At 40.2% G+C, this 13,184-nt stretch overlaps 1 protein-coding gene across 1 annotated transcript; it reads right to left on the reverse strand.

Moving 5' to 3' along the window:
• Positions 1 to 3,305: 3,305 nt before the first annotated feature.
• LOC128735540 (glutactin-like) lies at positions 3,306 to 5,226 on the reverse strand. The gene is made up of 4 exons (XM_053830021.1): positions 4,387 to 5,226; positions 3,949 to 4,326; positions 3,559 to 3,889; positions 3,306 to 3,490 (listed from the first exon to the last, which is right to left on the reverse strand). Exons 1-4 carry the CDS (start codon positions 5,224 to 5,226, stop codon positions 3,306 to 3,308), a joined length of 1,734 nt encoding a protein of 577 aa, XP_053685996.1.
• Positions 5,227 to 13,184: the final 7,958 nt, after the last annotated feature.

The following is a 13,184-nucleotide window of genomic DNA, read 5'->3' on the forward strand; positions in this document are numbered from 1 at the left end:
CACGGGCACCCATGAATCCCGCTTGATATTGCCCCACGAACTCCTTTGCAAATGGTGATAGTCGACGACATAGAAGTTGGGAGAGTACCTTGTAGGCGGCGTTCAACAGTGTGATTGCGCGGTAATTGCAACAATCCAACTTGTCGCCCTTTTTGTAGATCGGACACACGATGCCTTCCGTCCACTCCTCCGGTAGTAGCTCATCCTCCCAAATCTTGACAATGACCCAGTGCAGCGCTCTAGCCAGTGCGTTCCCACCGTATTTCAGCAGCTCGCCGGGTAGCTGATCAGCCCCAGCCGCTTTATTGTTCGTCAGCCGACCGATCTCTTCTGCTACCTCCTGGAGGTCAGGGGCTGGTATTCTGTCGTCTTCTGCACGTGCTCCAAGATCTATTGCCATATCGTCACCTCCATGTTCAGCTACATCGCTGTTAAGGTGTTCGTCATAATACTGCTTCCACCTCTCGATCACCTCACGTTCGTTCGTGAGAAGATTACCGTCTGAGTCTCGACACATATCGGCCTGCGGCACATAGCCTTTGCGCGAACGGTTTAGCTTCTCGTAGAACCTCCGTTTATCGTTAGCACGGTACAGTTCTTCCATCGCCTCGCGATCCCGATCTTCCTGTTGGCGCTTTTTCCTCCGGAAGACCGAGTTTTGCCTGTTCTTTGCTTGTTTATATCGATCCACATTCGCCCTCGTACGGTGTTGCAGCATCCTCGCACGTGCTGCATTCTTCTCCTGCACTAATTGCTCGCATTCGCCGTCGAACCAATCGTTTCTTCGGTTCGGATTCATTGTACCTAGTGCCGCTAGAGCAGTGCTACCGATGGCGGTCTTAATGCCTTTCCAACCATCTTCAAGAGTTGCTGCGCCAAGTTGCTCTTCCGTTGGTAGCGCTGCTTCCAGCTGCCGCGCGTATTCCTGGGCAACTCCGGTGACTCGTAGCTGCTCGATGTTGGGTCGCGGCGTACGACTTCGACGCGTGTTATGCACCGTCGAGAGTTTTGAGCGCATGCAGACTGCAACTAGGAAATGATCCGAATCTATATTCGCACTGCGGTAGGTGCGAACGTTTATAACATCAGAGAAGAATTTACCGTCGATTAGAATATGGTCAATTTGGTTTTCTATTCGTTGGTCTGGTGATCTCCAGGTGGCCTTGTGGATATCTTTGCGGGGGAAGAAGGTACTTCGGACTACCATTCCGCGGGAAGCTGCAAAATTTACGCATCATTGGCCGTTGTCGTTCGTTGCGGCATGCAGGCTGTTTGGCCCGATTACCGGTCTATATATAGCTTCCCGTCCTACCTGCGCGTTCATGTCACCGATGACGATTTTCACGTCCCGTCGCGGACAGCCATCATACACCTGCTCCAGCTGCGCGTAGAACGCCTCCTTCTCGTCATCGGGTCTCCCTTCGTGTGGGCAATGCACATTGATGATACTGTAATTGAAGAAACGGCCCTTAATCCTCAACTTGCACATCCTTGCGTTGATCGGTTGCCAACCAATCACACGCTGGCGCATCTTTCCCAGTACTATAAAGCCGGTTCCCAGCTCGTTGGTGGTGCCACAGCTCTGGTAGAAAGTAGCCGCTCGATGCCCGCTTTTCCATACCTTCTGTCCTGTCCAGCAAAGTTCCTGCAGTGCTACGACTTCGAAGTTTCGGGGATGTAATTCATCATATATTATCCTATCGCAACCCGGGAAGCCGAGCGATTTGCAATTCCATGTCCCGAGTTTCCAATTGTAGTCCTTATTTCGTCGCGTGGGTCGACGCCGATTGTTCCGATCCCTATTTTCTTCTTCATTGTTGGTAACTTTTAGTTTTCCAGGGCGGCTTGTTGGGCCTGCCCCTAACCCCCTGTCTCGCCGGAGGACCATCGTGCACAGCACTGTTTAGAGTCCCTGCTGGCATAAGGACGAGTATAATAATCAGCCGCCCCTAACATGGAGAACAGACGCTGTTTGAGCCGCACCTCCTTGGTGAACAGACGCTCGTGTTTGACGAAGCATTTCCTCTACCGCCATGCTATGGTTACCGCGCCAGTATTCGCGTCGCACCTCCTCACTTCGCTATTGTCAGATTGACAACATTGCCCAGGCTACGCCGCATTTGGTATCATATGACTCGTGGAGGCGTGAGGCGGGAGCTTGTGAGGACCATGGCTGTGTTTGACGCTCCTTCCAGGTTGTCAACTCACCATTTGAAGCCCACCGGAAGACTCCACCGGAGTTGGTTACCCGAAATCCGCTAAGATTGCTCGTATTCCGGCTGGTACCACGAGGAGTTAGGGATAGGAGTTGCTGAATAAGAGGCTGAGTAACACTGCGGGGCCTATTTTAAGTCTACAGGTACGTGTGGCACTGCTGGTACGTGTTATTCAGCTATTTGCCAGCGGTTCTGGTCTACTCGTCGTCAATTTGGTGAACGTCACGACACACGTAAGTCCATTTCAGTTTTGTCGAGGCCTCCTCTTTTTTTCGAGCTAAAGTGAACAGATTTCGTCGCAATGTCATTCGCCATCCTCGCGATGTGGCCGGTCCACAGTAACCTCGCGACTTCCGCCAAGTGTTTGATGGAAATCTCTGCACTTTGTGTCTACAGCTAGTGGTTCATACGCCAACGCTGATTTTGTCTTACCCGATTAGGCCCGATGTTTAGTTAAATGCGTCCTTTTGAGGAGTATGTCGATGCGATGCGATGCGAAGTTTGGGGACTAAATGTGGAAGTCCGTTATCAAACAAATAAAACATGGTAAACAATATTCAGAGGTAAAGCCCGCGTCCGTTACATGTGTGTTGTCGACGAGGATGCTCAAGCAGTGAACGACGACGCGATTAAAGATTGGTATCGATGCGATTGAAGAATGGTATCTCAAGATCGAGCGATACGGTAGTGTCTTCTGGATTCGGCATTGAATTACGCCGTAAAAGTAAGGTAGGTAAGTAAGTATATTTGATTTGCTTGATATACACTTTGATAAACATTAGTATTATTTAATCATAATTATAGACTAGACTACTAGACAGTATGACTAAGGGTATACCTACTAATAACTGGGTGGGATCAAAAATTCAGAACCTTTTTTTCGCTTAAACCGAACTACACTTTGAAACATGAAGTAAACACAATTCATCATATGTTCTTTGCAGCACATTTCTTACGATAGCTAATCGAAAGTAAGTTAACACTTATTTGATAAAACATATAGTCTTGATTTTTGTTGGCTAAATGCAATTAAGTCATAGAAAAATCATATAACAAAAATCCTTCACAAAGCGGTTAGTGCGTCATAAGCTACTGTACAGCGGCTTTCCGATATTCCTGTTTCCTTTCCGGGGGCGTTTGAACATCAACTTGGGCGGCTTGCTCCATCGGTTTCGCTATTGACGCCGGATCCTTCAATGTTACCAAGAACTCGTGTGCGTAATTTTCTGCAACCGTGCAATTCAGATCTATTTTCATGTAAGGTCCATAAGCGTCTAAACGAAAGTAATTGTTTGAGTTTAGTATCACCGTATTACAAATATGATGGTGTAAAAAGACTAACCTTTCATACTAGGCCACTGGGGTACTCCTTCCGCCTTGGGTACCCCTTCGCTGGCAAATGAAGTCCACAAATCAACGGTACGTTTTGCCATTTGTGTGTCAACATCGTTCAGCTGTGATGCTTCCGTTGGGTACGGAAACAGGTACAGCAGATCATTCGTATGGTGGACCCCTCCTGTGAATGGGAGCTGTGAGACATCCATTCCATAGCCGAATCTAGTGTGCTGGCCTGCGTAGTCGAAGCTGTACAGGAAGGTGTTATTCGGTTGATAAACAGAATTCATCTGGGCTTGCTTGAGTACGGAACCCTTGACCAGGCATGCTGCCGCCGACTAAAAGAAGGGATTTGTATTATTTTCAAATATAATGTAAGTAATTGAAAATTACTAACGTCTACAATTGCAGGAATCATCTTCATTATGTCGTTTTGCCGAAGTATTTTTTGATCGTAGAACAACAAGGACTGTAGAGTTCTGGTTATACACGCTGGATCGTCTGTTCCCATGATTTTGTTGATCTCATCTATGAGCATATGCGAGGGTACTGAATGTCTCTGTAAAAGTTTTTTAGACGCCAGCGCTACAAATATATCGACTACTGCGAAAGTTCCTTCCTGCTTCATCGTTCCGATAAGCATCGGAAGATTCTTTCGCACTCTACCCTTTCGCATCGCATGGTACGGGAGATCAGGATAAAGCTGATGGGGACATCCAGTTACAAGTCGACAACCACCTATGTGGTTGCAGCCTTCGTTGTTCATCTGGGAACGCTATTGGAGCTCATTTAGTAAATTCTTATTTGTTCACGATGCTTTCACAGGTATACTCACGTAATGTTTGGAGAATCCTAACAAAAGCTGCAGAACATCGACCTCCATCAAGAATTGTTCGACTTCTTCATTGCTGGCTTTGGCATCACAACCAGCTGCCACAGCAATACGACGGGCATTCTCTACCGGGTTGTGATCGTAACTCCAGGTGGCAAAGCAAACTGCTGATTGCAAGATGAGTTTGTGGAACAATTGTTCAGTATCAATGGCTGGACTGTACAGCATGGATGATATCATCGACGCTCCGGAAGATTGGGCCATTACCGTAACCTGATTAGGATCTCCACCGAATTGCGCAATGTGCTTCTGGACCCATTCCAGTGCCAATTTGACATCATGAATTGCGGCATTTCCTGGAATATTCTCCGTTCTGGTGGATAAAAATCCGAGCGGTCCTAGACGGTACTGGGGCACGACTAGAACTACGTCCTTTTCCATGATGTAGTTCGGTGGAAAGTGACTTGCTGCTCCAGTGAAAAACATTCCACCATGAATGAAGACAATGACAGGTTTTTTCCCGTTGAAATTTTTAGTGTACACACAAACGTTTATACAATCTTCTTGGTTTTGAGCCAGCTGTTCTGGGGTGTATTTCTTCATCTCCATGTAGACAGGTGATCCAAGCTTAGGCTTAGAAACATCCATAATGCCTTCCCATGGCTGAGCTGGAATTGGAGGCTTGAAGCGCTTTTCACCATCCATTGGTTCTGCGTAGCGAATGTTCAAAAACTGATAGATTTTGCTTCCGGTCCAGGCACCTCGCGTGGTTGATCCTCGTAGTCTTCCGAGACCTGGTAACTCCACTATTGGATTCTCATGGTTTTCGGTGCCAGAGAACATTCTCGACGCGAATCGGTGCAATATAATGCTTCTTCTTAGCACTTCACTTTTAATTATGGTTCCACTGATTGTAGCCATTTTTTCACTCTAAAATTCGCATAGCCTTGCTATACGCTGGGCAACACAGACTTTTCACTATTGACGAAAGTCAACACCTTGGGATCGCCTTTTATAGCCTGCGGCGCGAAGGTGAAAGTGGGCGCAATTAGCTCGAACGGAAACCATAGCCTTAATACAGTGGATTAGGTTCTGGAAGGATTTAATCGGCAGAGCTTACCGGATAGACGCGTTATGCGCGTATATTTCTTGCGATAGAAAGGCTGACGTTGGTTGTCATGACGCCTGCAGGTGGTTCTAATTTTAGACCTCCATGTTATCAATCAATCGAAGCGGAACCTCCCAACGGCAATGAATGAACGCAAAATCACAGACAATTGGATGGATTTGGATATGCTTCGGTTATTGATTTTTTTGCGCATTTTTTGTAATTTTTAAAATTTACAAAAAAAGCATTTCCGACATTTAACCGATGCAGTAAGGGTTTTTGAAGGATTTTATGTATCATTCATTGTCTTGGGAGATAATGCAAGAATTTATGAGAACTTTAAAAAAGTGTTTTGTGTTGTTTTTCAAGTTTTGCTGGTTGGTTGTCGTATTGATATTTTTTTGTTACCATTTTTTCATTTTTTACTGTTTTACTGTGGATCATGCATTTCGTTTCTAATTTATCTGTGTTTTTATCTATATATATGACCCTGATCTTTACTGCTGCATGTAGTTCAACAATAATCCCGTTCTACGTATCAGTACTGAACATTTCTTCGGTGAAAGGACTTGTTCATTTTACTGTTTTGCACGCAGTGAAATCGGCTGCGGCTCTCTTCTACAAGGATTTGACTTACTGCGAAAAATAAAGAATAAAAGAGGTGCGTAAGAACTTAAACACATGATTTAGTTGAAATACCGAAAGGGTGTTGTTTTAGTGAAGTAATACGCAGCGAGATTCAATCAGGAAGTATGGGTCAATAACTCCAGAGCTAGTGAATTGATCAGTACTATTTGAGTTAAAAAATGACAAAATTTTCAGAAGCCTTGAGTCGTGAATTGTTTCAAAAAGCGTCTATTTTATATTTACAAGTCTATACACCACATTTGTACTCTAGAACGAAAAGTTTTGCATAATTTATGATGCTATTTTTTTTCTAAAATATCTGGTCAGTTAGAAAAGTACCCAACCTTAATTTTCTTCCCTAATCCAAAGGATTTGAATCAAAAGCGCCAGTCGTTTGTTAAAATTTGGCTCTAATTCCTAAAATAATCAGTAGTTTTACATGAGAACTTTAATTTTCCATTTTAATTTGTGAATTTTTGAAGCAAGTTAAGCCTAAATAAATCGGAAATTTCATTCAAAAGACTGTTATAAAATTTACGTAAAGAAAAGCATCAATTTTTTTTATTTAACCATAACGTGCCATAACTAACCAAATTGGTGTCATTGATTCTTGAAAAGATCATGGAGTTAACATTGATTAATCGACTGCGATCATTGCAGCATTTAGCCTGTGTTCAAGACATCGCTGAATGTTATTATAGTGCTGGAGCCAAATACCACTAAACCACGGTGTCTTAGCATCTAAATGGAATATATTTTTAACATTTATAGCGATTTATGCCTTTTACTTATCGCACCCATTTGCAGATAGCAACGAGCAGCATTTCACCATGATTCATTTCCAACCGCCGTGGCGCATCGTTGATAAGCACAAACAGGGTTGATATTTTCTAACTGTCATTATTGTTGAATTTAATAGAAAAATTTTGGCACAATTTAGAATTTAAGATTAATTATAAATTGAGTATTTGGAACCCATTAGCAATTATGTGTTTGTAATAATGCCAATTTTATTAAACATGTAACTCTGATAATCTGTCTTTCGTAACTATCTATAGCACTTTTGACCCCGTTTTCGCGGGCAGCTGCTAACTGCCTGCTTTGTTCGTTACATGCTAATGGCTAGTCCGTAAATAATATGTAAACAACATATTACACATTTCAGATAAACCTTGAATGAAATATCGGGATGCCACATCCTCCCCCGTGTAAATTAACCAATTCAATACATGATTTTGTTTCAGGTTATATATACATTGTTTACATTATTTATATTTAGGTGCAACTGTTAAATTATTCCGATCTACAGACCCATCCCAGACATCGCCGACCTGTCGCCTCGTATTGCCAAGATTCTCAAAAGAGAATTTGGCAACGTAGAACTAACATACACCACTACCAACAATGTAAGAGCCTGTCTCTCTCCAGTAAAACATATCATTCCACCGTTACTGCAACACAGCGGAATATACAGCACTAAGTGCCAGAGTGGTGATTCCGGTGATATATCAGGCCGTATGAATAAAACAGTTTACTTTCTTACTAACTTACTTACTTTACTTTCTCCATAAAGTTTACACGGAAAAAGCAAAACAAACCGTTTTATTCATATGGGCTATTGGTACGACCACTAACCACTTAAAAAATCAGAAGGGTTGTGCACAAGACTCGACCGCAAAGGTGACGTAGGACTATGTAAATCTCTTTGCAGTGATAATAACATGTATCCATGTATGTAATAAAACGATTCTTCATATATGCATGCTACATGCGTTGTACGTAATATTTATCAAAGTAGTAACATTGTATACGTTCAATCCTCAACATATTTCACAGTTACTTCTATGAATTGACTGAATCTATTTTATTATAACAAATCGAAGTCACACTAAACCAAACAGTAAATAAATTTTCATGATCTGTTTCTACGTTGAACAATGCTTTTCCTCTGGTGATCGGCAGACGGTACGCGCGAGTTTTCAAAAAGCTGAGAATATGGTATTACGCAAAACTTTTCTGCGGCTTACAAAAGAAGAACACTGATGATAAAGCATTTATAAGCTGCAGACCAGAGGTGGGCACCGCTAACCGAAATTTTAGCTTCGTTAACAGCTAAACCGCTAATTCAAAACGTTAGCTTCGATAACCGCTAAATTAACCAAAAATTTAGCAGAAGCTAACGCTAACTGCTAACCGCTAAATTGGTTAGCGACGCAAATTTGGCAATACTTTTTTAAACACCAATTTTTAGAAAAAACGAAATCTTCGTTGCAAAGGTCTAATGAAAAAAATATAAACCTGGAAAAACATAAAATAATTTCGTGGAAAAATTGCAGGCATTTACAAAAAAACTGTTTTGAAGAACATTACCACATTTCAAATGGGTGAAATGGAATTATAGTTTTTTCGATTTTTCTTTGGAGTTTTCCATCACTGGAAAATTTTGTACAAGATCTTTCCAAATGACACATTCCAAGCGCATCTATCCCATGAGAGCAAATTTTGAAAGTAGTAATATTAAAAATATTTGTATGTAGTATGTTCAAACATACTATAAAGCTTACAAAAATCCTGAATTGTCATATTGTTTATTGACAATTCATGCTAAAATGCACCTTACAAGTGGGAGGGTAACAATATAGATTTTTTCATCATTTAGGCAAGGCTGCAATTAATTCTCTGTCAATAGTTTTAAGCCAAAATAATTTAAAACTGTATATCGTCAAAACATGTTTCATTACTAGGGTAACATTTTGTTCATACAGAGTTTTTTGGAAAATGAAAGCATTTTCCAGATAAGCGGCCTTTAAAAACAGATACTTTTATAATGGTGTCCCGTAACGAAAATTTTGCATTTATTTCCATATAGGGGGATTAGGGGCATAATGAGCACCCGGGGCGAAATGGGCACCCCTCTTTTCTACGAAAGTACGCATTTTATAACATCATATGGCATGCGAAACACTGCTGTAGGTACTACAGTATCTATTTATCAAAAAATGAGTGATCTCTACTGTTAAAACACGGAGTTATATTAAAAAACTCAACTTGGTTCTCAGACGCTGAAAAAATTATAATTTTGGCGCACTACCAAATAAGCTTTTACGATCATTTAAATATTTTAAACTATCAAGTGCACACTACAGCATGATGTATACATTGTATCTCAAATTTCACCTTCATTGAAGTTTTGATTTTATACTATAATTAGTGTAAAAACCCATTTTTATTTTAACTACTTGACTGGGGGCGAAATGGGCACCCTTAGCTGGGGTGAAACGAGCACTATGTCACATTAACTAACTTGTCAGTTTCCTTGTTTATCGCGTCAATGCTTGTTTACAGTGATGGTATAAATATGCCAAGAGAATCCGGAAGACATAATTGGTCAAAAAAGGCCTTGCAAGTGGCCTTGACCGCTCTAAGGCGAGACGGAATACTCACAAAACAAGTCGCCAAGTACCACAGCATTCTGCGGCAGACGTTAGCGCGGTATGTGAGGCCATACGAAAGGGCAATTTCGGGGCAGGAGGTGGACCAAATTGATTCCTTCAAAACAGTTTTCGCTCCCGCTACAGAACAAGAGCTGGTGGTCCATATTTTGTATGTGGAGGTTCGATGCTACGGTATTTACTACCCGTGAAATCAGAACCCTCGTATACCAGCTGGTAGAGGGAAACGGAAAAGCATATGTCTTCAACACTAAAACACAGCTAGCTTAAGCGTCATCCTAAACTTTCCTTGTGTGCTCCAGAGGCAACCTCCGCGGCTTAATTGCCTTTAAGCGGCTTGCGGTCAATAGTTTTATCGGCATTTTGACACGTTTTATGTTTGTGTATGTATGGGTGTGTATGTGTATATGTGTATGTATGTGTTTATGTATGTGTATATGCATGTGTGCGAGTGTGTGTGTGTGTATGTGTGTGTATGTGTGTGTGGTTGTTGTTCTTATATACATTCTTCAAGCATGTGTTTATAAGGGTGCTCATTATGCCCCAGGGGGTGCTCATTGTGCCCCACACACTGACCGATTTTTAGTTTTTGAAGCATTAGTTTAAATTGCAATTTTCGTCATCATATCAATTATTTTTTAATTTGTTAACAGTACGCCTTTAATTATCGATAGTGAATGTATGTTTTGCAATGACGACACTTTAAAAATTCCGTCATTTTGGGTGCTTAAATCAGTCAACAAGTTAGGGTGCTCATTATGCCCCTAATGCCCCTACCAGAGAGTTTAAATCCAAATTTTTTGAAACTATGGATTTTCTTTAATCATATATGTACAATCAAAATCGCGCTGTGCTTGACTTTTGATAAGCATTTCTATGTAAAATAAAATAGGTGCTTCAAAATGGTGTCCCGTAACGTTTTTTTAAGGCAAAAAGTAATTGAATGAAAAAACACTTATCACATCATGTTTCAACTAATCTTTATCGACGATAACAAATCTATTATTTTGATGACCGAATGCAAGTAAATATGTATTTATTATAAGTATGTATAAATATGATTACAATATAATAATATATTGTAATATTAAGGAATGTGCGGTAAAGACGGGCACCTCAAGATTAAAATTCAATATCTACACAAGTATCTCTGTTTGATACAGCCATACTACTACTAAATTTTGTTCAAAACTGATACTTTAACATCAAAAACATTACCTAGTAATCATATTTTTTAGACATTGTACTAAAAACGAACACATTATATGAAAGGTGGACACCGCAAAAAAAGGTGTGATGCCTGATGAGTAATACCTAACGAGGTATGATACCAGTCGTCGTATGTTCGAATCTCGACTGGATGGTGCTGCCAAAGTCAGTAGGATCGTTGTATAAGCCCCGTAGAGTGATTTATCTATAAAGTACGCATAAAGCCTATCAAAATAGACAAATCAACCTAATTGTTTTGTACTCTAATAACTAGCTGCAGAGTCTCTCGACTAAGGGTGGCTCCAGGCAAAGGGTGAACATGTGCATTCCATAACCTCTGTTTACTAACTTCTACCCGTACGTCCACGTGTTGCCGGCTGGGGTACGCAATCCCGGTTGCTGTAGGCTAACAGTGAAGGGGACAGAGTGGCTTCCTCGCAGCTTAAGATGGCAACCACGTCAGTGAGATAGGAACCTGAGGCTTACAACTCACTGTACCCGAAAACAAAAAAAAAGTTAATGAAAAAGAAAGAAAGTCTCTCGATAAAGAAGAAGGGTTAAATCTTAAAGACATTTATACCTAACGCCGATTGCGACTTACTTGAATACTTTATCATTAAAATACTTGAATAGTCTAAAAACTTGGAATTCCGTTTCTGAAAGTTGTTTAGTCAGCTTTTTTAGCAATTTATAGTGACTTCGTTGAGCACACTAGCAAGAAATCCTACCCCAGAGAACATTTTTAGCTTGCAAAATGCATAGTAAGTGTCGTACTTCGAACGGCATCATTTTCAGCTACTTTTTTTAGCGTTTCTTTTTTGAAAGTTTTCATTACCCTTTTCAACCGTTTTATTTTTTTATATTTTATATAACTGTTTTATGACTGTAGAATAAATTGCAAGTTATCAACAAAGTTATTTTCAAGAATAGGCAAAATTAGTCTTTTATAGCAACTTATGTTATAGTTATAGTTCGCAACATGAGTTGTTAATGTTGCATGAAATAGTAGAGTTGCTTAAAAACTTTTAAATTTATGCGTTATGATACGTTAACTGATACGTCTGAAGTAAAACAAAATACCTAATTTTCGAATATTTGCTATTTAATACCATTTTGGCGTGCAGCGCAAATAAAGCATACCTTTCGCATCAAGACGAACCTTATTTACCGTTTTAAATTTTTTCAAATAAAATTTTTGAATTTTGTTATTTTGGCCAAAATCATGCAAAATCTTACATAGGGGGAGGGGGCGATTAGTCAACAATGGGGAAAACTCGTTACATAATTAATCCATAGCCCCTACATTTTAATTACTAATGTGTCCAAACCCTAAGATTAGGCAAGCATTTCATTATAATACTTCAGTATAGTTCTCACATGGGTATTTCTCTTTACCTAGAAGTAAACTTTACCTTACATATACTTCGTTACGTATGTCTTATTACCAGACTATAACACACCCAATCAGTACACTATTGTTACAAAACATAGTGAATATAGACCAGATATAGAAAATATGACGGCCTGAACAGAAATCTAGAGAAAATAAACCATATAATGCAGTTTATTTTTTCCGTTACGGGACACCATTTGCAGAATACCGTTTGCCCAACAGCGCATGGTGTCCCGTAACGAAATGATTTTTATTATATCTTAAAAACTAAACGCAAAACCTGAATATACTTTTACATTTTGAGTTTCAGGCTGCCTTCAGCTAAAAATTTTCGGAACATGTCGACTTTGAAAAACTTGAAACAGAGCAGAGTTTTGCAAATGTTTGAATCATGTTCAGAATACGCATTTTCTGCGATGGTGTCCCGTAACGAAAAGTATTCCGCCACTATTCAATGATGCTTATTCTAATAAATATTTCGCCCTCGTATTGAGAAAGTACTACTAAATAGCATCTCAAAACACCTATTTTGAAAGATATTCGTCAGACTGTTGGTAAGATATGAACAAATTTGCTTCGAAAAAACGGTTGCTCATGGTGTCTCGTAACGCTGGAATGTGTCAAATAATATTTTTTCTGGATTGCCAATAAAATTTACTTACGTTTTCATTTAAAAATACAGTCGGATTTCGAATGTTGCAACAAAAGCCTGTCGCCTATGTTGCCACAATCGAAACCGTGCCATAATCGAGACCCCTTTTTGTTATGAAAAATTTTAATGTAAATGCGTTAGAAATTGAGTAAATATTATTAATCAACAATTGCAACCATTTTATGTTCGAAAAGTCCGCCAAGAGCTATCCGTCCGGTGCAAGTAGGTTTTTTGCAACCTGCGGTAAGACGTAGTCCTACGGAAATAAAAATATTGTTTGAAACATTCTATAACAGCAAACTTTTTTTTCATAAACACACTAAGGGCATCATTTTCGCGTCATTTAAAAGCATGTATGCG

This window comes from Sabethes cyaneus, chromosome 2 (assembly GCF_943734655.1).
Source record: "Sabethes cyaneus chromosome 2, idSabCyanKW18_F2, whole genome shotgun sequence".
NCBI classification, from domain to species: Eukaryota; Metazoa; Arthropoda; class Insecta; order Diptera; family Culicidae; genus Sabethes; species Sabethes cyaneus.

What these genes read in the sequence shown, in the direction of transcription:
- LOC128735540 (XM_053830021.1), bottom strand. Translation starts at nt 5,226, where the DNA reads ATGTTCTCTGGCACCGAAAACCATGAGAATCCAATAGTGGAGTTACCA. An exon ending in TAGGATTCTCCAAACATTAC is followed by an intron (nt 4,327 to 4,386) that starts GTGAGTATACCT and finishes GAGCTCCAATAG; the next exon opens with CGTTCCCAGATGAACAACGA. An exon ending in CCAGTGGCCTAGTATGAAAG is followed by an intron (nt 3,491 to 3,558) that starts GTTAGTCTTTTT and finishes ACTTTCGTTTAG; the next exon opens with ACGCTTATGGACCTTACATG.